The 23,517-nt window shown below is 40.5% G+C and overlaps 1 protein-coding gene across 10 annotated transcripts in view; it reads left to right on the top strand.

The window, feature by feature from the left end:
- The window catches only part of MGA (MAX dimerization protein MGA), a 59,208-nt gene extending 36,323 nt beyond the window's left edge, over positions 1-22,885 (top strand). For 8 of the 10 annotated variants that reach the window (XM_074543002.1, XM_074543001.1, XM_074542999.1 and 5 more), the window contains 10 exons: positions 324-620; positions 2,004-3,697; positions 10,031-10,155; positions 11,472-11,523; positions 13,197-13,379; positions 14,087-14,198; positions 15,403-15,636; positions 16,289-16,465; positions 16,888-17,040; positions 18,018-22,885. In XM_074543002.1, the coding sequence (XP_074399103.1) occupies positions 324-620; positions 2,004-3,697; positions 10,031-10,155; positions 11,472-11,523; positions 13,197-13,379; positions 14,087-14,198; positions 15,403-15,636; positions 16,289-16,465; positions 16,888-17,040; positions 18,018-19,318 (4,328 nt within the window). In that variant the 3' untranslated portion in view covers positions 19,319-22,885. The remainder of the gene's footprint in view (positions 1-323; positions 621-2,003; positions 3,698-10,030; positions 10,156-11,471; positions 11,524-13,196; positions 13,380-14,086; positions 14,199-15,402; positions 15,637-16,288; positions 16,466-16,887; positions 17,041-18,017) is intronic. The other 2 variants (XM_074543000.1, XM_074543003.1) reach the window with 2 other exon arrangements.
- Positions 22,886-23,517: the final 632 nt, after the last annotated feature.

Genomic DNA, 23,517 nt, shown 5'->3' with positions numbered 1-23,517 from the left:
TGACCTATAGACATATATAGCACAGTTATGACTGCTAGAATTTCATGGTTGGCACAGAGTTCAGGAATTAGGTTGGGAATTACTGTCCTGTGTCATGGTTGAAAAATGTCAGTGGAACTACACAGAAAAAACCCAAAACTGTTTTGACCTGGTTTGTTCCATGCATTCTGTGGATAAAAAGAGAAAAACTTGCTTTTGAATAAATTTAAAAGAGATGCAGTTGTTTCCAAAATATTTGCATTTGTATTTATTAAGAATAATGCTTGATTTGTAGGCAGTCTCTTAAAGTGATTTTTTTTTTGTAACTTGTTAAAATATTTCAGAAGATGCTGCTCCACAAGCTGCGAATAAGACTCCCCCAAAGATAGCTCCTGGAACAGACAAACGCGTCGGACCTCGATTGCTGCTGATTCCGGTGCACCAGACAGCCTCTGCTCTGCGGCCGCTGAACACGCAGGTGGCACAGAGGCAGAAGATGGTCCTGCAGCCCCTGAGGAGCCCTGGGGCTGTGAACCTGTTCAGACATCCCAATGGGCAGATCATCCAGCTTGTTCCCCTGCAGCAGGTTCGAGCTGCGGGTGCTCAGCCCAGCGTGCAGCCAGTGATGCTCCGCAATCCAGGTACGAAGGCCAGTGCTTCTTTCACGACTGACTGGTGTGTCACTCAGAAATGAGCAAGGAGATAAATGTCTCTGTGATGCTTTCACCTGCTGAAAGTAACTGAACAGAGTCCAAGTTCTGTGTGACTAGTTGAAGAACATAGTGCAATTATTCAGCTGCAATGCAACTTAAATACCATGTGTATAATATTCAGAAAGTGCAGTTAATAGCTAAGTCAACAAAATTTGGGAGCAAGTAAAAGAGCCTATGTGTATGTGTGGCAGTGGAGCCATGTCCATTGTACTGTCACAGCTTACAAGACTCAACCTGGTGATTCAAAAACAATTCTTGTTGGAGATTCTCTTAAAGAGAATGAGCTGTTACCCATGTTTCATTGGAATGCTACTCTGTTTTTGTTACGTTTTGAGGTTGGTTAGTGTGTTTACAGAAGATATTCAGATGAAATGTTGTACTACAATACGGAATTGCCAGGTTTTTTCCTCCTTAAGAGTGTGAAAAGAAAAATAAGTGTGATTTTCAGCTTTTTTCTCTAGCACACAGTTGAAGACAGGGTTAGAAGAGTTAGAAATTGCAGGTTGGTGTGCTGTTGTATGTATTTGTAAATTCTAACCCAAATGTACTTTGAATGCAGGTTTACTCTTCTGTTCTCCCTATTTCAAAACACACCTCAAAGAGAGGGAGTTAGAGTGGGGTAGAAGGGAGAGCAGAAGCAAGCACAGTAGATAAAACTGGGGAGGGGAGCAAACAATGCTGAGCTTTAGTTGAGGTTTGAGCATGAGGTGTCAAGAAGTTTATTTAATTTCTTTCTGTTTTGAGGCTCTTGCTGAACAAGAGAAACTAGTTGCCAGTTGGTAATACTTTTCCTTCTTGTTTATGAAGTGTTGAAATGCTGCAGAAGAGTTCATAAAGGTAAAATGTGGTAGTATAACTGTGTAATTTTGGCATAGTTTTTCCTCTTTGGAAGTCTTTTTTCAAAAGAAAAGCAAAAATATTTTAAAATTAAATACTATTTTTTACTTTCTTTTTTCTCTGAAAAACCCCTATTTCCTCGTTTTCCAATAAATGTCAAATGGGAAAGTAAAATGCAAGACTTCCAATGCTATGTCTTTTTTGATCAAAAAGCTCAATGCTTGAACTTAACATCAAGTCTGTTAGTTTTAGAATGGCCAATTCATGTGTTTCATTGTGGTGTTACTTAAAGAAATGCAAGTTTATAATGTCTTTATGTATGACCAACTTTTCCGCTGAGAGCTGGAGGTCAAACACCTGATTCCATTATGGTCCTTGAGAATGGAGTCTGTTTCTAGCACAGCATCAAATACTAAAAGTGGAAGAAAAAAAGCTGCTTTGAGAGTCTCAGTTGATGTTTTGTTTTCCTCACAGGATCTATTGTAGGAATCCGTTTACCTGCACCTTCCAAGCCTCCTGAGTCACCTGTTTCTCCCACTTCCTCTGTGTCTTCCACTTCTCCTGCGGCAAATTCAGCTGTACCAACGGCAGTACCCAAGCTATCCCCCCCATCCAACCCAGCCACTCAAGCATCTTCTCTTCTTCCTTCGGTAACAAGTTTTGTGTCACAGGCAGGCACTCTGACTCTGAGGATCGCTTCTTCTGCTGTCAGCAATGTCACAAACCAAACAGCCTCCGAGTCTAAAATAGCCTGCAGCTCGGCTGGTCTGTCAGCCACCACCGCTAATCTCATACCTTTACAGTCTGGAAGTTTTGCTTTACTTCAGCTCCCAGGACAGAAGACAGTGCCAAACTCTATTCTTCACCATTTTGCATCTCTGCAGATGAAGAAGGATTACAGGAAAATATGCAAGAAAGAGGACTCAGGTGCTGCTCAGCAGAAGGAGAATGGGAAGGCTCCATGCTCAGGTGACACAGAAGTTACAGAGTCTGATGTCACAGTGCCACATGGGAAACAAGAAGAAGATGAGTTGTCGATTAACCAGTCAAATGCTGTTGAAGGATCAGCATCTGCCACAGTCACACCTAGTGGTGATAGGAATTCCACTGCATTAGAGATAGTGGAGAAGAACTCAGTGGTGCTAGAGAGTTCTTGTGATGACAGCTTTTCTTCTCAGCATGATGTTTCTGCAGATGTCATATCATCTGACCATTCGTACATCAGTGAGAAACCTAATGATGAGGAAGAAAAAGGGGCTTCTGAAGAGAAAGAGGATTCTGTCAGTTCTGAAACTCTTGTGGAGGCAGTTTCAGCTAACTCTGTTTGTGGGTCATCAGATGAGTCTTTGGTTGCTCCTCTGGATAATGCACATTCACAGAGTCTTGAGAATCGGGAGGCTGCACAGTTGAGGAACCATGGGAAGGAACAAACACATGCTGAATGGGAGGAGAAACCAATAAAAGAGGAGGAAGAGGATGCACAGACACAGATGGATGAGGACAACAGAGCAAGTTCTGGGCAGTTACATAGTCAACAAGAGCAAGATACACAGGTGAAGATCAAGGAGGAACAAAGTGAGACTGAACTGTTTGAGAACAAACAAGAATTCCAGGGTGATGCTGCACAGCCAGATATGGAAAGGAGGGAGTACAAGGGCTCTATAGAAGTGGAAAACATAGTAGAGAAAACAAGAAGTAGGTCTGAAATTAGTTGTGCAAAAGAACTGGATAATGCTTCAGGAGAAGAGCCTAGGGCTGATATGGAGGAAGGCAAAGGAAACATAGCTAGGCAGGATGGCAGTAAAAGCAAAGAAAAAGGTGCTTGTGATTCTCTGGAAGAAATGAAAGCAGGCCATGATATCCTAACACATGTTAACAGTTCTTGGAGCAAAATATCTAGTATTGTACCCCCTTTAGAAAATAGAAGTGAAGTAGATAAAAAAGCTGATACATCAGAGAAAGGTGACTTCCTGACAGCACCAGAACAGAGGGCACGCAAAAAGGATTACATGCCCACTATTGATATAACTGCTGATGATATGGAAGAGGATGAGGAGGAAGATGAGGAAGAGGAAGAAGAGGATGAAAAAACTGATGATTCTGCTGATGACATGCTGGATGGTGCTTCTGACTTCCCAAGTGAAGAGGAAATAGATGTTGAAAAAGTGGTAAGCATTTAGCTGTTTATGAAGGGATTTTTTTCTTTTATTTATTTTTTTTAATTGACCAACTAACTTGTCATAACCCATGAATTTGAAAGACAGTGTATGATGTTTGTGTTTTGGACTTCTAGTTTCTTTAGGAAGTGTAAATTGGGGTTCCAAGTGGAAATATCTTTCATTTCTTAGTTGCATGCTTTTTTTTAGGTAGCATTATAGTGGCCTTGTAGAAATTGCCTGGTTTTCAGATAACAGGAGTTCTGTTGAACAATTTGTTATAGAACTGTTGCAGGTTGTCTTCCTCCAGTGTTTACTCAAATAATTTGCTTACTTGTGAGCAAATGATGACTTAATGATCTAAAAAAGTAGTGGCCAACCTAGTATTTGTTATTTTAAGATGTTTCCTTCTATTTAGTTTTTGTAGCCTTAGTTAACATTTATTTCTGAAAGGAGTATTTTAATCCATTCTTGAATACCTTTTTTAAGTAAATACATTTAAATACTATGTGAGAGCTGTCATTCTGTATTTGATAGAAAACAAATTGCTCCAAAAGTCACAGAAAAGGGTAAAACGTTGTGGTTAGTGTAGTTAAGATACATTTAAATTTTAACGCTCATAAAATTCCCATCAACTATAACCCAAAATTTAAAATAAAGTAATCCAGTGTGTAATTCCTTTGCTTCTTACATATCACTACATGACTTAAAAAACAGTGCTTTGTTATTTAAAATTATGAAGCTGTTTTATGAATTAGTCAAATGGACATATGAACTAAGATAGCTGTTTCTTGGAATGAGATACAAGTGAAAAGAGAAGAATTAAACTGGAGAAGTTGAAAAACAGACAAATTAAAAAAAGGAGACATAATGGTTGTGTCTTCAGGATAGAATTCTTTTAGTCCTTTTGTGTTAATGTAATCCCCTTGCAGTTGAAAATCAGACTAGAGTTCTTCGGTACAGCCTGGTCTAGAGGATTCCTAGAGCACCTGGGCAATAACTTCTTGGTACAGGTACTACAGGAGCCAGCTAGGAAAGGTGCCCTCCTTGAACTGCTGCTTGGTAACGCAGAGTGAAATGGCAGTTGTCTGCTGTCTTGGCCACAGCAGCCATGAAAAAATCCAGTTCAAATCTCTGGTGACAGGAGGAAAAGTGCCAGCAAGACTTCAACCCTGGATATGAGGAGAGCAGACTTCAGGCTGCTTGAGGAACAAGTTAGGAAGGTCCCTGAGGTTACCCCCCAGCTGACTGGTTGGAAGCCACTTGATTCAATCTTTTTGGATTTCAGTAAAGCGTTTGATCCTTTATCTCACAGGATCCTTCTAGACAAAATGTCCAGCAGTTGTCAGGATAAACACGTCAAGTGATGAGTGAGCAGCTGGATCATGGGTCAGGTGTGAAAGGTGTTAGTGAATGGGGTGACATCAGACTGGTGACTGATCACTAGTGTGGTTCCCCAGGGCTCCATCCTCAGGCCTGTGCTCCTCAGCATCTCCATAAATCATGTGCAGGCACAACTGGAAGGGATGCTTGGTAAGTTTGCTAGAGATGCAAACTGGGAGGAGCTGTTATCAAAGGTGGAGAGGCCCTGCAGAGAGACCAACCATGTGAAGTTTAACAAGGGCAGGTGCCAGATTCTGCACCTGAGATGGGGCAACCCTGGGTGTACAAACAGCCTGGAGAAGGAGAGGCTGGAGAGCAGTGCCGTGGAAAGGGACCTGGGCTGTGGCAAACTGGATGTGAGTCAGCAGTGCCCTGGCATCCTGGAAGGTCAAGCTTGTCCTGGAGGGCATCAGGCACAGCATGGCCAGCCAGGCAAGGGAGGGGATTGTCTGGCTCTGGCTCTGGCTCTGCTCTGCTCTGCACTGGGGTGGCCTTACCTCGAGCCCTGTGTGCCACTATATATAAAGGACATGAAGCTGTTGGAAAGCATCCAAAGGAGGGCTGTGAGGGTGACAAAAGGCCTTACAGGAGTGAGGAGCAGCTCTGTAATGAGTAGCTGAGATAATTTGGTCTGTTCAGCCTGGAGGAGACCAAGGGGAGACCTCATTGCAGTCTGCAACTTCCTCATGAGGGGAATATGAGGGGGAGCACTGATCTCTCCTCTGTGGTAATCAGTGACAGAACCCATGGGAATGAGATGAAGTTGGGTCAGGGGAGGTTTAGGTTGCATATTAGGAAAGGGTTTTTCACCCAGAGGGTGAGTGGGCACTTGAACAGGCACCCCAGGGAAGAGGTCACAGCACCAGCCTGACAGAGTTCAAGAAAAGTTTGGATAATGCTCACAGGCACATGGTGTGATTCTTGGGGATGGTGCTGTGCAGGGCCAAGACATGGATTTCAATGATCCTTGTGGGTCTCTTCTAACTCAGGATATTCTATTATTCTGTGATAGCCAAGTGAACAACTCTGGCTTTTAGAGAATCTCTTCAACTTCCAGAAAAATTGACTAATCAGTTCATATTCCAGCTTGCTGTTCTCAGACAAGACAATAGCATCTCAACTGTATGAAGGTGAAATACAGATGTTATTTTTGGAAGTTCCTTTTAAGTGGAAAACTGAATTGTTGGTGTCTTGTCTTCAGTTGGGTGGTGGCAGTTTCATACCTCCTGTATTCTTTAATAACTTGAGCAGAGTTATTATTAAGTTTTGAGAACCACTGTTAATTCATTCCTGATGCTAGATAAACTTCTCTGACATGGTAGTCCTAGGAATTTTGTTGGTGAACCAACAATACTGTCTAGGTCACAGAGTAGTCTTCTATCAAGGTTGGTGTTTGAAAACTGTTTTCTTTCATCCTGCAAAAGGATGATTAAGCAAATGAGTAATATTAGAGATTATAAGAAATGTTTGTTTTGGATGAAACTTACCACCCAGGTTTTGGCTGATATGACTTGGAAAGCCATGTAAGGGTATGTCTTCACTGCAAGCTCACACAAATACAATAAGCTAACTTTGGTTCTAGAGCAGTCAAGCTGAGGAATGAGATCTCAGGGGACTGTAAAAACCTGCCTGGAATTTGATTTGTTAATTGCTGTTGCTGGCTAGTTGAGCTAGCACGTCAATGCCTAATGGAGAAATCAGTTTTGGAATTAAACTTGTTATTTTTCACTGGGATGTACTCTTCTCTCATCATAGTGCTTACAAGATAGGCTGCACTGGTATTGTTTGTCAGACTGGATGAAGTCAGATGATGTAAGGTAGAGGATGTTTATCTGCTTCATTAAACTAGTGGAAACAGAAGCAAAGAGTACATGCATGTCCACTAACAGTTTTGTTTAGTGGAAATACTTAAGACAGCTCTTCTTCTATTAGTTGGGAATGTGGACTGGTTTTGGTTGCTCAGCAAATGGCCACTTAAACCTTAGAGAACTCCAGTGAGAGTCAGGAAGATTGCTGCCTACCTGTAGTAGCTATTAGTGTTTATTCTTTAGCACATTTTCTCACACTGGTTAATTGTTCTTAGTTTTGCACATCAGTGCCCTTCAGAGTACCCTCTTACCTTGTGCTGACTTTGTGTCCTTGACATAGAGACTGTTCTAGTCTCTGGTCAACAGAAAGAAGGTTCCTGAGATGGTATCTTTTCCCTTTTGCATTTCCTACTCTGAGCTGCATCAAGACAAGCTTAGGATGGTTAATCATTGTGGGTTTGGTGATATGAATAAAACTTTCTGGGAATATCTGTAGAAGCAGACTAATGAGTATCGGGACCTGCTGTCTGAACAGATTCAAGTGCGATGGTTTGAGGTGATGTTAAACTTTTGATCTCCAAGGCAGGATGATTGCACACGGAGCTCCTGCTGAGAAGGGCTGCTTGGCCTGGGCTCCTGATTGTTCACCAGTCCTTGCTGGCATAAGCCAAGACCATGCCAGGGTTTGTTCTGGTACTGTAATGCTACAGATAAGAGTCCCATGGCTCAGCTTACTACTCTAAAAACAACTTCTATGTCTGGCATGGTACTGCATTGTAAGTGTTGTTTAAAAGTGTTTTTCAGTCATTCTTTTTCTGAGCCAAACACTGAAATTATAAGGACTGTTATCAATTATTGTAAAATGGTAAGCTTCCTACAAAGTGCAAGTGTTACATTTTGTGGACAATATAAATTCTAACAATGTCTTGCATGTTGTCAGCTTTTAGTTCAGAGCATGTGTGAAACCTGCAGACAGAAGGCAGCTTTGGAAATTACACATTTCCTTGGGTAATGTATAATGACATCCACTGTCTTGTAACCTCTTCCCTCAGCACTGTTGCTGAGGATCCTCTACCATCAGTAATTTGCTCTTTAGGTAGTAGCAATAGGGGTTTAGGCTGCCTGGAACAGACAAAAATCAGAGGAGAGGGCTTAGAAACAGGCATTGAAATGAAGAGAGGGGAAAAAGCTGTAATTTCCATAGCAACTTTAGAACTCTGTTGTAGAATGGTATTGCTTCTCTGGTGTCTTCATTCTGTAAGGTATTTCACCCTTACTCAAAGGCATTTAGAATTTATGTGGTTACAGGAAGTAGTTTGGAAAGTAGTATGGATTGAGTGATGCTAGAAAGGTAGGGCTTCCACAAGCATCTTCAGGGATCATGCTGGGCTATGGATAAGGTTCAGCCTATGGCAAATTGGCAGTACTTCTATAGGAATAGCTGTTCTTAATGTCAGAACGACTTACTTCTGGTGATCTTCATGATTGTGATATTTTCTTGTTGCTAGGAATTCAGGGGTAGAGAGGAAAGATCTACGAACCAGAAGTATTTTCCCCTTTGTTGCTAGATGTAAGAACAAAAAAATTAATTACTTCTGTTTTTCATATGTCCACATTCAAAATGTGTAAACTTTTAGGATATTAAGTTCTTGGTGGGCAACGGAGTTTTTTACTTCTGTTTTATCTTGTCCATATTTCATGATAAAGATACCACATATTGGGTTTTGAATACCATTTTTTTTATATGATACTATACAAACTGTTGCAATTCTAGAGCAGCTCTAGCCTGGAAAATTGCTCTCAATCCTTTGATTAGCCCATTATAACTTATCAGCACTGGAAAGCTTTATGACAGCAGTGCTTCTATGGTAAGCTAATTTCCTGGGTGTTTTTCCTATTTCTCTCTGGATTATAGCATCTTTTTTGAACCACCCTACCAGACCACGTTTCCTGCAATGTAATGATGTCCAAATGTAGTTAAGACAGAATAGTCCTGCCCACTGAACAAAACCAGTATGCATCTCTTGCACTTAAGAGTCACAGAAATAGTACTGTATGAAGTGGAAAAGCTTAGAGAAAGTATCAGGAGGCTTTCAGCATCAAGGTGGATTTATGAATGATCCAAGAGAGCAGGCAAGAATGTGAAGTGCTCTTTATATAAAGAAATAGATCAATGTTGGCACTACCTCTTGTACATGGAGTATTTTCAACATAATGGCAGTATCTGTTCAGTAGTTCTGTGATTTAAATAGTATCTTTGTTTGAATTGTTTTTGTTTAGTCAGGGTAGTTCAGGGAACTGGGTGAAATGGAGTAGAGAATGGAAGTGTTATCATTCCTTGCTTAAGGAGAAAGAGTTCTTCATTGTAATCAGACCAAAAATTGTAATGTAAAAAGCTTCACTAAAAACTGTAATACAAAACAATTGGTTGAATAGGCATGTTTTCTGGGGAGAGGGGTATCACCTGGATTTACAGATGGCCACAGGATTGATATTTAACTCTTTGTTGCTACAGAACTGCAGTTGTTCCTTACCTCTCTCTTCACAAAATAGCAAGTTTTCTTGGTCAGGCAAGCATGGAGAAAACATACTCTTCAGAATATAAGAAATATGTAAAATTATTGGGCATCATTTTAACAGCATTTTGGAAAGAGCCAAAATCTTACTCATCATCATGTAAACAGTTTACTGTGTGATCCAAAGAAGCCTGACTGTATGACATCGTGACTTTTGCTGTTTTAGGTATGAGAGACCATTACTAAGGTGGTAACTGTTTCAAATTCTGTAAAAAAGTCAATTAGCAAGAGTCTATGATATTAGGTTGTAAGGGCAGGAGGAAAATGGAGGCAGGAAAATTCTGCCTTGTGAAAGCTTTTGTCCCAGCCATAATAAGAACATTAAGGACAAAGATGGGTTCTGCCCTTACCAAAATGCATTTTACAGAGTTGCTAGTGGGAGGAATTCCTGGAGGTTACAGTTGAAGTAATCCCCTGCTTAGCACCGTTTACTGGCCAGTAGCTGGAGATGTTGATTCTTTGATGGTTCTAAATGTTACAGTGTAATCTCATTTGAGACTGAAGTGAAACTGTTTTGGCCTGAGCTCTATTGCTGAGTAGATACTCGTTTTAAAAAACCGAAACAAAACCTGTTCCAGGATGCGTGTGAATACAGAGAGGATGACGAGCAGGTGGACATTGAGACCGTGGAGGAGCTTTCAGAGAAGATTAACATTGCCCGTCTGAAGGCCACAGCTGCTCATGTCGAACGCTCCAAGCAGAAGTAAGCACCCCTGGAGAGCACCTGTGTATCCTGCTGCTGGCTGCCATCGAGTGATTCCCTTAAACAACAGGTGTCATGTGGTGACAAGATAAGGCAAGGCTTCTGGCATGCCTTCCTCGGCGCTGGTGCCTCCCAGTGTCTGTGAGGATGGTGCTGGCAGCACTAAGAGTAGTGTCAAGGTGTCTTAGACTTTTTCTATTTCCCCTTTAATTAATTCATTCATGGGGATGTATCTTGCAATGTAAAATTGAGTGAATAGCCTCCCTTCCTGCAAACTGAAAATTAGCAGGGTTGTTTTTGTGTTACATGTGATTTGGTAAGCTTTGTTTATTCTTGCTGGTGGACTTCTGGGCAGGAACAGTCATTAGGTTAATCCCTGATGCTGTAAATGAAAGGTTTGTCTTTAGGACCATTGCCCCAGCAAAGAAAGTATTTTCTTATTGACATATAGTCGGCCATGGTTGGAAAGCTTGGCTTAATTTTTTTGGTTGGTTTAATTTTGTTACTGTTACTGCCCTTGCATTTATAATGACAACGGCAAAATAAAAACACTGCTTACTTGAGGAATGTAATGATAGCGGTTTCTCAGATGCATCAAACAAAAAGAGAACATGGCATCTATTGTTCTTTTTGTTTGAAGATTTATTTTTGAAACTTTGAAAAAACTGTTTGGTGCTGTTTAGTACCAGATAGTTATCTCTTTTTTCCTCCCCTTTAAGGATAACAGCTCAACTTTTATCCTTAAGTGGTGACTTTGCTTTAAATTTTGAAGGTTTTTCAGTGAGCGAGAAAAACGGATGTCATGTTTCATAGAAATAATTTTCAAATGTGTTTTCTTTGTTCTGTTGCAGCTCCTGAGATATGAGGAAGCTGCTGTTATTATATATTACAATAGTAATAAATTTGAGGATTTTGATTGGTGGTTCTTGGTGGGGGAGGGATTGCTCTGCCATCTATATTAAATCTGTGTTTATTAAAAACAGAACCAAAACATAATTTAAAAAGATACTTTATGCAGCTAACAGTTGCAAGCTGAATTTATTCCTTTTGGCATGTAGTGAAATAGTTTGTCTTCTGCGCTCTGAGATAATTTCACAGCTTTCAGAACAGCTCAGTTATTTCCAGGATGGTGATGTTGGAGATAAGAGTTCACTTTCTTGAGAAAACTCAACAGTATCCTGCTTTTATGCAGTTACACTAGAAAAGTTAATTTCAAGGCATAAAAATGAGCAATTCTAGACTGTTGGAATGTAGTTAATGAGGATAGAGTGTATGAGATGAGTAGCATTGGGAAAAACTTTTTACCTTTCTTCCAGATACCATCCTCCTAATTCTTCGGATGAAACATTATCAGAAAAACATTCAAAGGTATATGTTTGCTCTCCTCTTTCCTTTTAGTATCACACCTCCATTTTAAAGATAAATTTTCATCTCACCTGCAGCTCTTAATATGATGAATCTGTCTTGCAGATACTTGTGATTAAATGCAAGAAACCAAATGTGCTGGGGAAGGATTTGCTCAGTCCAAATATCCTTAAGGCAAAAGGGCTGGTGCTGGCAGTGGGTTTCAGATTCAGCTTTGGCAATGGGAGGAAGATCTGCCTTTTATTTATGACTGTGTTTGCTTAGGTTTTGTATCCTTGGCATGAATAATTTTTACAGCACACTTAAAATAATAAATGAGCAAAATTGTCATGTGTTGAAGAAGACAGTATATAGAATTATATAGGCACAGCACTAGATGAAGGATTTCTAAAAACAGAAGTTTGAATATATGTTTAGGCGAGTTGAGGTGTCACAGAATCCTTTCAAACCAAAACTCACTGCAATCCTTCAGAATCTTGAGCCTTTTTTTGGGTGGCTCTGAAGCCAGTTTCTCTGTCCATAACTGTCTGTGATATACTTGACGTCAGCTCTAGGGCTTCCTTCTGTGGTGGGGTGGGGCTTTGGGTGTGGTGGGAGCCTGGTGTATGTCTTAGCTATTAGAGCAGGATGGGATGTGTGCCTTTGCCTGAGAGCCCTGCATGGGGTCCAGGATGCTCCGTCTGCCTTACCTTTTCCATGTGTCCTCCTCTCTGCCCTTGCATTTATGTTGTAAGGCCCTCCCTTGACAGGAACCCATGGCCAGCACAGGAGCAGTTGCAGCTGTACCGTGCTCAAGTCTGCCTGTGAGAGCAAAATGGCTCTCAAGAGCCACATTTCAGGAGACAAATCATCAGATTCCTTCTAGTCCAGCAGGCTCAGAAATAGTATCACTGAATCTGAGGAATCTTTCCACTGATACTCTGGGCATCAGAGTATCAGTGGAATTATACTAAAATTATCTAAAAGACGGTGTTAATTACTTCCCCATTAAATACATAGCATAGCTGTACAAAACCTGAAAGAGTAATGATGATGTAACAAACTTCTCAGTCTGTGGAGATCAGTAATTTTGGTTATTGTCTGGCAGTCGTTTTAGAAACTTCAGCAAATTCAATACCAGAAGCACTTGGCCACGTTCTCTTTGGTGGATGCCTGGGGTGATAAATGTCAATGCCATCTTTCACATTCTGACTTAAAATGTCTTTGACACCAATCCATAATGAACCTATGAAAGAAAATGGAAACCAAACTAGTTTAACTCCAGGGAAAGATTCAAGTCTCTTGTATTTCATGTAATTATTGAATGCATTAGTAGACTTTCTTGACAAGCAAACAAAAAATACTTGGCTCAAACATATGTGATTTTGTTGTAATGCTGTGATTTTATCTAAGTAGCCTTGTGTTGCACAAAAGAAAAGCTTATGAACTGGAGGGACTCATGCTCTTTTCCGTTAGGGTTGATGTGATTATGTTGGTCACTTCTTTGATAGCATTTCATTTCTTACTGTGTGTCCTTCTGATTCTGAACTTTCAGGAAGACGTAGTAGCAGGATAGCATGACGTGGAATCTTCAGGTGTCTGTAGAAAGGCTGTAAATCTCACATGCATTTGAACATTGTCTGCCATTACATTGCCTTCTTTGCTTAAACTTGTTAATCTGGTTGCTCCTCCTGCAGAAGCATCAGACCTGGAAAAGAAAGCTGAAGTCCCAGGCTGAAGCCTTTGCTCATTACCGCCAGACACACACAGCAAATGAGCGTCGGCGACGTAATGAAATGAGAGGTCTCTTTGACAAGTTGAAGAAAGTTTTGGGGCTGCTGAACCTTCCCAAAGTCTCCAAATGCTACATTCTCAAGCAGGTAGGTATTTTGGAGCTTTAGTGAGGAGGAGAATCGTTTGTTCTGGACAGAGTAATTATACTCTTCAGAGTAATTATACTCTTCAGGTGAGTACCAGTGTAGAGGGGAATTCTGTCGTCCCTGCAGGACACTCTAGAACAAAACAATGCCTGAAAGAATCTGAGAATCTATACTCCTAAAAGCATAGTCTTGATCACATGAACATATATTTTTGGATTTGCCTTCCCTTTGTATTCTTTGTGAATTGTGGAACGTTATGTCATAATTCTTTAGTGGTTTACTGTGAACATAAGGAAATATTTAATCCATTAAATCCATTACTTTTTTAATGCTTGAGAAGATAGCATTCCATTAGGCAGTTTACAGACATTAAAAGCTTAATTGTAAATATGTAAATGACAGGAAACAAACATGAGTGGTAGATATGGAATTGTGTTTATCAACTGTACCTAGACTCTGGAAGATAAAAGTTTGGGGTCTTTCTTAAAAATTGCTGACCTTTGGAGGAAGGACAAACAAGATGGTTATCACTCTTCAACCAGCATTTAGGGAAAGCTGACATTCATGGTACTTTACATGCTTTCTCTCAATCCTATTTTCTCAGGATTACAGAAGTTTGAAAATAAATTTTGTAAAGGTTTCTGGGAAGGAAAACCATTATTTCGTGTGTCACTGGTTTATAAATCAGTTCTCTGATACTATTTTAGGCCTTTGAGGAAATCCAAGGACTGACAGATCAGGCAGATAAGTTTATTGGACAGAAGACGTTACTGACACGCAAGCGGGATGGTCTGATTCGAAAAGTATCCACGCTCTCAGGTGAGACTGGTTTTGGATGCAAACTAGCTGTAATAATGAAAGAAAAGGCTTTTAGGAGTGAGAATGTGTGGAGTAGTAATCTGTGCATCCAGGTGTGTCATTGGTTCACTAAAATTCAGACTTTTGATGCCAAACAAAGTTATACTGATGGAAATGGCTTTTGTTTTCCTTCATGCCTAAAGGAAGTGTGGAATGCTCTGTGCTGGGAGCCACAGGCTTGGATTCCTTTGGAAGGGTGGGATGATGGTGATAGTGTCACTTCATTCTGTCACTGGTCACTTCCTGAAATGCCTTTTCTGCTCAGCCCTTCACAGTCACACACAGCTGTCTCTGGTCAGTACTGAAACCTCCAACTCCTTGCAGAGCTTTGCAAATGGCTCCTTGTCCTGCTTTCCCAAGAACCAGTGCTCCTACAGACTAGAACATGTCAGCGCTATACACAGAACAAAACTGAAGTAGATTCTAAGCTGCTGCTCAGCCAGACATTACATCTTGTATTTCCTGTGTCTTTCTGTCTCATTTGGAAGGATAGGAAAGCTGTGACACATTTTCAACCAGTATCAAAATGTGTGAATAAACAAAATATTATTCTAATCTTGCAGTCTGGGACTATAAACAGTGGAATACCTGTAAAGTAGAAATGAAAGATACTTAAATATTTTGTATTTACTTTAATCCATTCATGCATGTATAAGGTATTTGATTTATAAAAAGTAAAAGGTGTTGTAGTGAAGTCTGGTAATCTAGAAATGTACGAGAGGCCTTTTGAGCAGAGAATGAAAGCAAATAACTTCACAAAGTAGTTATGTGATCTTTTGCATTCCTAGGTGAGACCTCAGATTTGCTGAGGAAAAAGTCCTCTCTCAGGACAGTTAGTTAAATATAGACCAAATTAAAGACATACCATGATGTTAGAATATAAACACTAAGCAGAAAACAAGCTAGTATAGTCTAGCTTAACTTGAACTTGGATCATTTAAAACTGTGTGTATATGCAGAAAACAAATTATTTATGAAATCTGTGTGTTTGTCCAACATTAGAATTTTCATGGCAATGGTAAAACTGTATGTGAGTTTACATTCAAATGTCATTTGAGTAAAATTGAATTATGTCAGCTTAACACATTATTAGTTCTACCTTCAGCATTTTTGTTTTGGGAAGAGAATTTGAAAGTAGGCTGACTCTCTGGTAATTTTTCTGTAGGAAAGACAGAAGAGGTTGTCCTGAAGAAGCTGGAATATATTTATGCTAAACAAAAAGCAACAGAAGCACAAAAAAAGAAGAAAGAACCTGAGCCACAGAAATCAGCTGCACCCTCCACTGCTAGCACCCAGCAAGAAGGGTCCTCTGCTGCCCCCAGAGAGCCAGCCCCGATATTGATGACAAACAGAAGGGGCAAGCCATTGATACTTGCCAGGAGAGGAGTCCGGGCCACAGGTGGGCTACAAGGGGTGCATGTCCTGCATCAAGGGGAAGCAGCCATTGAAGCTGCACTCTGTGGGAAGGCAAAATGCCAGCTGACTTGTGCAGACAGCCTCACTGCTGAAACAGAATTGTGCACAGGACTGGGAAATGTCCATATGATAGGTGAGAAAACCACTTGCTTTCAGTAAGGACGAGACCAGTACAACTGAGGTCTTCAGGTGAACATGACTTCAGAGTCTCAAAATGATGGGAAGTAAGTTGTTACTGAGCTGACCTTTAATCTCAGGGAGTTTCACTGCAATCTGGCAGTAATTTCTAACAGTTAAAGGTGGTTCTTTTTCTACTGACTGAAAACCTGAAGTTCAACCCCTAGAATGCAGGGGCTGCTAGAACAGACTCTTCAAAACCTCCCTCCTCAAAATGCTAGCTCTCAACAAGGATGGAAATTTGCTCTTAAATTCAATGGCAGAGTTGAATGTCAGGTGCTGGAGATTTTTTTTGTAGCTGAGAACTTGTAGAGAAGTGTTCAACATTTGTGGAGACCTTCACATCATAAATGTAGGAAGGAACAAAGGAATGGTTCCTTCCAGAGCTGTACCTAATGCTGGCTTGCAGGGTGCTGTGCCAGAATAAATGAGTGTTTTACATAATTCTTTTCTTGCAGAGGACTCCTCAGCCTCTCTCACACTCACGGCTGCAAGCGTAGTGATGACTCCCCAGGGGCAGGTGCTTACGCTGAAGAGCCCCCTGGTCCCAGGGCAGGTGGCAGCTGTTCCTTCCACACTGCTGCAGGCTGAATTAAAGCCTCGAGGGGCTGGTACTACCATGGCCACACAGCCAGGTAGGATCATGTGAGATGATGTTAATCAGTGTAATACTGTTCGTAGATGTGCTGAGCAGTTTATGAAGTGATGAAATTTTGCTTTAATAATTTGGATTTTTTTTACAACTTGGCTGAGGTAGAACTTGACTCTGGTAAGAGAGGTCAGATGTCACTAATTCAAACTGTCACTTTATCAACAGGTTAGTAAAATGTGTTAAAATTTTGTTATTCAGAAGTTAGGGAAACATACAGGAGAATTCCTAATCACACAACCAGTCTGCATTTCTGTTTTTACTGCTTTAAGATGTTATTGAAGTCTTACCTTGAAGTGCACTGCTCCTTTTAGCCAGGAGTATCTGAAATATCTGAAAGTACTGTATCTGAGTATCTGAAAGGCTTTTGTTTCCACTTCATCCCCTGTTTCCCTTTTCTTGTATAAGGTGTTACTTCTGTGATGATTCAGCTGCCAGGATCAACAGTTCCTGTCCAAGTAAAAGGAATCCTTACTAACTCTACCATTCCTATTACACTGTCAGCTGTTGCTGAGGATCCAGCAACCTCAACAGTGGTATCAGCTACAGAACCCCATTCAGGTAAACTCTTTGTTTTTTGTGGATCTTTGTGCTTGCATGTAGGGAACATTATCCTTGCAAAGCTGAAGGTAAATTGTTTTCTCACTTCCTCACTAGGGAGTAATCGTAGGTGTTAATGTTATTCACAGAAAATCATGATTAAATGTTTTGAACAGTTTAGAGGGGCCTCTAGGAGATTATGGATTAGAGCTTTTTAACTTTCCATCATCTCACTGAGCCTGCTTGCCCTCAGGAAAGTCAGGAAGAGTAGATCCTGGAACGTGTCTGTGGTATAATGCATCCTCCTGGGGAAGCTTCAGTTTAGAGTGGTGGTGGGGCTACTGAAAATCTTTGCCTGTAACATCTGGACTCTGACTGTGGCACAACCCCTTCCCACACCGTGCCAGCTCTGCTGCCCATGGGAGGGCTGTTTTTCAGGGCCTCGTGCTGTCCATTGGATCTAGGTGTGGGGTGGTTCCTGCCAGCAGGGCTCTGCTTGCCATCTGTTGTGCTGAAAGCAAGCCACTCACTTTCTGCTTCCTTGTAATTGTTTGGTCATAATAAAAAAGGAAAGTTCACTTCAGGTGTAGAGCTGGGAAAAATTTGAGTGCTATTAACAGGGAATGGCTAGGAGGCAGAAAATAGGTAATCATTTAGTCCCTGAAATGTCTCTGTAGTGCACAAAAACAGTTGTGCAAAATGTGATCATAAAAACAAAGCATAAAAAAACAGTAAGAGGGAAAATTCTCATTATGTTTGCCTTGTGCATCACCATCTGAACTGTAAGCATTGCAGGTGGTTGCACTGGAGCTTGCTCTTGTTCTACAAGTTGAAAATTAAGCTATTTGTGTGTTAAACCTTCAGTTGACCAGAGCTGTGTAAGCAGTCTAAATTGCAGTTTACTTTAGAAAACCCTGGAAGTGAGCTAATTATACTTACTTAGAATTACTTGCAGTTAACACATACCCTAATGGATGGTGCTTTGTGTGGTTTTGCAGAAAGTGAAGATTCATTCATGATGCCAAAGATAGTTAATGTAACATCACTGGCTGCTGAAGCTGGCATGAATCTAAACCTGAACCGAAACAAAAATTCTAATGCAACAGCAGCTGCAGGTACTCCAGCTTCTGAGCAATCCTTGGCTGTAGCACCCCTTGAAACTATGAATAGTGACAACATCCTTTCAGAAGAAAAAGCCAAACCATGTCTGGGAGACAGTGGTGGAGATGGAGGAAACACCACAGGTCCGAAGAAAGTTTTCTTTGAAAATAAAGATGTCCTTCCACAACTCTGGAACGTATCATGTACAAAGGAATCTCCAGAGTCCTTCAGCAAAAAGCTCTGCATTGGCGAGTTTGTAGGAAGCCAAACTAGGAGGAAAGATGGCGATTCTGGAGGGGAAAGATTAAAATCCAAAGAATTGTCATTCCGCAAGCTGCAGATCAAAGATTCCAGGATAGAAATGGAATTGAGGAAAGTAGCGTCGGCAATGGAGGAAGCAGACCTGGATACAAGTGAGATACTGAGCAGCATTGAGGAGGGCGATGACACCGATGAAACCCTCACTTCACTGCTCAATGAAATCGCCTTCCTCAACCAGCAGCTGAACGATGATGCCTCGACCATGTCTGAGCTGCCTGCTGCCCTCAGCTCAGATTTCTCTCATAAAGATGCAGAGGCTTGTCGGGGAGCAGCCAGTGATCTCTCCGCTGCAGATGGGTCTTCCTTCCAGTTTGGCCACTTGGGAGGCAGTTTTAAGGACCTTTCTGAAGTTCCAGGAGGTGGTGGCTCTTTAAGCCCCCTTCTGCTGCACCTGGAAGATGATGACCTTAGTGATGGGGACAAGAACTCTGGGGATCCTTCATCTGAGGCAGATGTCTTAAAGATAGTGATAGGTACTGAAATGAAGAATCCACTTTCCAATCTGTCTGTAACCAGTGGTGGGAATGGCAAAACAGTAACAACCTTGTCAGATGCCACTAACGTGACTCCGCCGGTTTTGCAGATGAAGACTAATCCGGAAGCCGGTAATGCTGACAAGTCGTGGAGGCCCATGCCGAAGCTAGCACCGCTTGGTTTAAAAGCGGCAAGTCTGCCAGTAGACTCAGAAGGGCAGAGTAATAAAGTGATGCCCTTACTGGCACCTATAGTTGCAAAACTGGCACCTAGTGGGGTAAAAAATTCTTTACCTTCAGCTCTTCAAGAAGGACAGGATAACAAAGTAATGCCCCCATTAGCACCTCTGGTTGCCAAGTTGAATACTACTGGGACTTTGCCTTCAAGTTCAGCAGGCAAATAAGTGCAGATGTTTTTTGTCAGACTGGAACAGAGATCTAGAGCAGTGTGTCCAGTGTCATTGTTCAGCGGCCTCCATTGTCTGCAACACTTGTTTTCTGTATAGCATCAGTACTGTGTTCATCTGAGGGGCAGGCCCCAAATTGTAAATAAGTGTTAGGAAACTTTAAGCATGTGTATGTACTTTTACCTCACTGTTGTATTCTGGGTGTTCTCCTTCCCATTCTCAAGACAACAGAGATGATCTATAACCATTGCTGGGCACATGGTATCCTTCCAAAATTGGGTTCTTCACAGGAATAGTTTATCGAGGGACTGAGAAACTGAGGCTGTTGAAGGAGATTTTTTTTTCTCTCCCCAGTAGGGAGGCAGCTGTCTTGTTGGGGAAAAAAAAGGATTATCTGTTTTGTACCAGGCAAATTATCTATGCAGAAACGGCATTGTTCATATTTGCTTTTAATATTTGCAGAATATGATAAATATGCAGGAATCATATTCTGTAACTGCAACTCTGAAAGTTGATACCTAGAGCGGCAGAAGGGAAATCTGAGACTGCAGAGGGCTGAAGTAAAAAGGTTTTTTCTTTGGTGCTAGATAGTTCTCTAGCAGAGACTTTTTAAGAGCTTATGCACAGAAAATTTTAATAAACACAACTCTCACTGCTAGGGGAGAAAAACACATTTCCCAATGTAATTAGAAGGAGGACAGTATGTTAACTTTAATAATACTGTCCTCACTCTCACCTCCTGCCCCCACACAAATACTTCTCTCTGATGCTTAGGACATCCATAAGGAAGAATTGCAGAGTTGAAAGAAAATGTGGCCACCCTATTGCTATGTCTTTAAATACATCGCTGAAGTAGTTGGAGTGTTTTCCCAGGTCCTATTTTCTTTCCTTCTGTCATTCTTCAAGATGTGTGTGGTGGCTGGGAATGTTCACACCAAGTATTGCTTTGTGAAAACGCAGAAAGCTTTCAGGAGTCTTGTAGCCTGGCACAAGTGAGCGAGGTGTACATGTGAGTGTAAATATGAAAATATGTGTATAGCTTTCCAAACCTTTCATTTCTTTATAAATTCAGGAAAGGAACTCAGAGGTTTCTCACTGCATTTGCACAAGCTGTGTATAGCAAAAAAGTCAACAAAAATGCTCATTACCAGGGAAATAGGGCAGTATTGAATCACAAGATGTATTTTTTATTCTTCTCTGCCACTGCTTACTCAATAACCTGTAGATGCTCTTCACTGTTCAGCTGTTGAACTGTGAGGGGCCTGCAGACTGTAAAGATATTTATATTTTTGTACACAATTTCTGTTTTCATAGTTTTCTTGACAAATGAAGTTTTCAGCCTCGGAGAGATGATTTGTTAATGAGTATACACAATCTTTTCCTATCAAGTTTGTAAATAAAAGTTACGGTGCGCTTGGGGGGCTTCTTAACTGTTTGAAAAAGGTAAAAAATGTTGCCCTGAAAATGGAAAATCATACAGAATTTCGATAGTGCATTTTGTTTTTTGTTTAGGAATGTAATTCCATGTCTTAACTGTTCCAGCAACAGCAGCTGGGATTACCCCCTGCCATCCAAATTGCCCATCTTTGGTGATGCAGTAACCCAGGAATTTCATCCTTCCAGCACAGAGGTTGTGCAGGTGTTGCAATTGATGTTCTTCCACAGCGAGGGAGCAGTGTTTGTACAACCATAGCCCTGTCCAGTACGCTGCATCTTCTGGATCCGTGTCTAGGTTAGATCCATCAGGGAACCAACCTATCTCCGGTGTTTTCTGTGCATTTTTATTATTTATATTATGTCGCAGAGGAGAGAAGCCCTTCAAGCTCATTGTGTGTAAAGTTACTCCAGAGACTACATTAAAAAATATTTTTCACCTGGGCATTCTAAACAGTGTGTTTTAAAATAGTTACATACAACTCTCTTTTGCCTTTTGCATATTTGCTATTCTGATATTTCATACAAGTCTGGTATTAGCGATTTGGAAAGGAGAGTTTAGGTCATTATGAGAGTCCTGCAGGGTTTTACAGTTGTCACTTAATGCCTTAGGAAAGGGGATTTACAATCCCAGTTAGTAATTAGACAAATGTTGCTTCTTATTAATGATTTTAACCTTATTTTAAATTAGTAGAAAGAAATGCTGCTTCTCATTAAGGATTTTAACCTTATTTTAAATTAGTAGAAAGAAATGCTGCTTCTCATTAAGGATTTAAACCTTATTTTAAACCAGTAGAAACAAATGTTGATTCTTATTAAGGATTTTGATCTTATTTTAAACTAGTAGAAAGAAATGCTGCTTCTCATTAAGGATTTAAACCTTATTTTAAACTAGTAGAAACAAATATTGCTTCTTATTAGGGATTTAAACCTTATTTTAAACTAGTAGAAAGAAATGTTGCTTCTTTTCAAGGATTTAAACCTTATTTTAAACTGGTAGAAACAAATGTTTCTTCTTCTTAAGCATTTAAACCTTATTTTAAAGTAGTAGAAATCTGGAGTAACTAAATTATTTTACTAGCACTACATCAGACTCAAATTTATTTACCTGGGAATCTGGTTCTGAGTATTTCCAATAGGCTGAAGTTGCTTATTGTTTTAACTTGTACGAATTTTTTTTCCCAGTAGATTTCATTCCTCCTGTGCAAGAAACAGCAGCAGGACTTGTGCTGTGACTACTTTAAATTCCTAATCACTAAGCCTTGTTTCTGCACCTCACTTTTTTATGGTTCTAAATAGCAAGTATTAATTTTCACACAGAATTGTGTGTTTTCTGTGAGACAGAGAGGCTATAACATGATAACTGATCACACATGATCTAAAAAAAAATAAGGTACTTTTGAGGATGTTCTGTTTATTATCTGGGAGTATAAAATTTCTGTATGTGAATTTACTGTTTGACATTCGGCAGAAAAAAAAAATTACTGCAGTAAAAATATAATGATGTCAAGATGACAGCAAAACCTTTTGATCCCTAAATGTTACTAGAAAATTAACTAAGAACAACCCCCCAGTATGGCTGTAAAAGGTGGTGGCATTTGTTGTGGTTCCCAGAAAGATCTTTGATGGGTTCTACCAGCCAACAAAGCATGTTTGAATGCTCTTGGGTTTTGCTTGTTTCACTGTCTTGTGTCTGCAGCACATTATTTTGCTATGAATTTAAATGCTGACTCTTTGCTCTTCCCTTAAGCTCCCAAACGTTTTACAAATTACATAGGCTGTTTTTTGAGGCAATAATCATAGAACATAACACTTTTATGAGAAGATTCTGGAAACAGGAAAACAGGAGAAACAAGGAAACCCCTGCAAGGCGCACGCTCTTGCTTGACCAAGAGACCTGGAGATTTTCTTTGTTTTTTTACACATCTGTAAATAGACTGGAATGTTTTTAAGAATATAATGAAATGTCAGATTTAGCTTTTTTCCTTTTATATATTAAAGTATATCTTTCCCTCTTTTTTGCTTTTGGAGAATTGATATTTTTGTAGAAATCTAACAGTACAAGACTCTTAACTGTATGTGAGGGACAAAGTGTAAAACTAAAATAAACCAATCAAGGTCAACTAGAAACTGGCTCTCAAAGTTTGTTACAGGGATAGAGGGGGAGCAGAAATGACGTGGTGGTGGGCTGTTGGTGACACGTGGTGGCATTGGACCTGAGCAAGTGGTACATGAATGATCTGAGGCCCAAGTCTTGGCAGCTCAAACATTGGGTTTTGGTTCTGGTGATCAGACAACTCAGAGATTTCTCCCTTTATTCTTAGCAGTATGCAGGAAATGTGGAAATGTCATCCCTTGTAATAGTGGATCTTGATTTGCTGAGTGCAGAAAAGGCACCAGAGGGACTTTGTTTTCTGTGAGATGTACCCCGAGCAAGAAGCCAAGGGGGTTAACATTTGGTTGTGGCACAAAAAGAAAAAAAACCTGAGAGCTGAGAGATTAAGTCCACAGAAAACTTAGATTCCTTACCCCAACCCTTTGCATCTGTTTCCTTTAGAGAAGTTGAACACGATGGCTGGCCTAGTGGGAACTGGTTTGCAGATCTGCCTTTAGGTGGAGTGTCAGAGCAGAGATACTTTTTAAAAAGAAATAGATAAAATGCCCGTAACAAGTAGCCATCTATGGCTTCCACATGCAGGGATTGAAAGGTAACATTTGAAAGTGTGTAGGGATTGTTTTATTTGGGTTGTTTATTTGTTTGG

The sequence above is a fragment of the Zonotrichia albicollis genome, chromosome 6, assembly GCF_047830755.1.
Source record: "Zonotrichia albicollis isolate bZonAlb1 chromosome 6, bZonAlb1.hap1, whole genome shotgun sequence".
NCBI classification, from domain to species: domain Eukaryota; kingdom Metazoa; phylum Chordata; class Aves; order Passeriformes; family Passerellidae; genus Zonotrichia; species Zonotrichia albicollis.
Note: the sequence above shows the minus strand (reverse complement) of the source record. Positions and strands in the feature narration are given on the sequence as shown.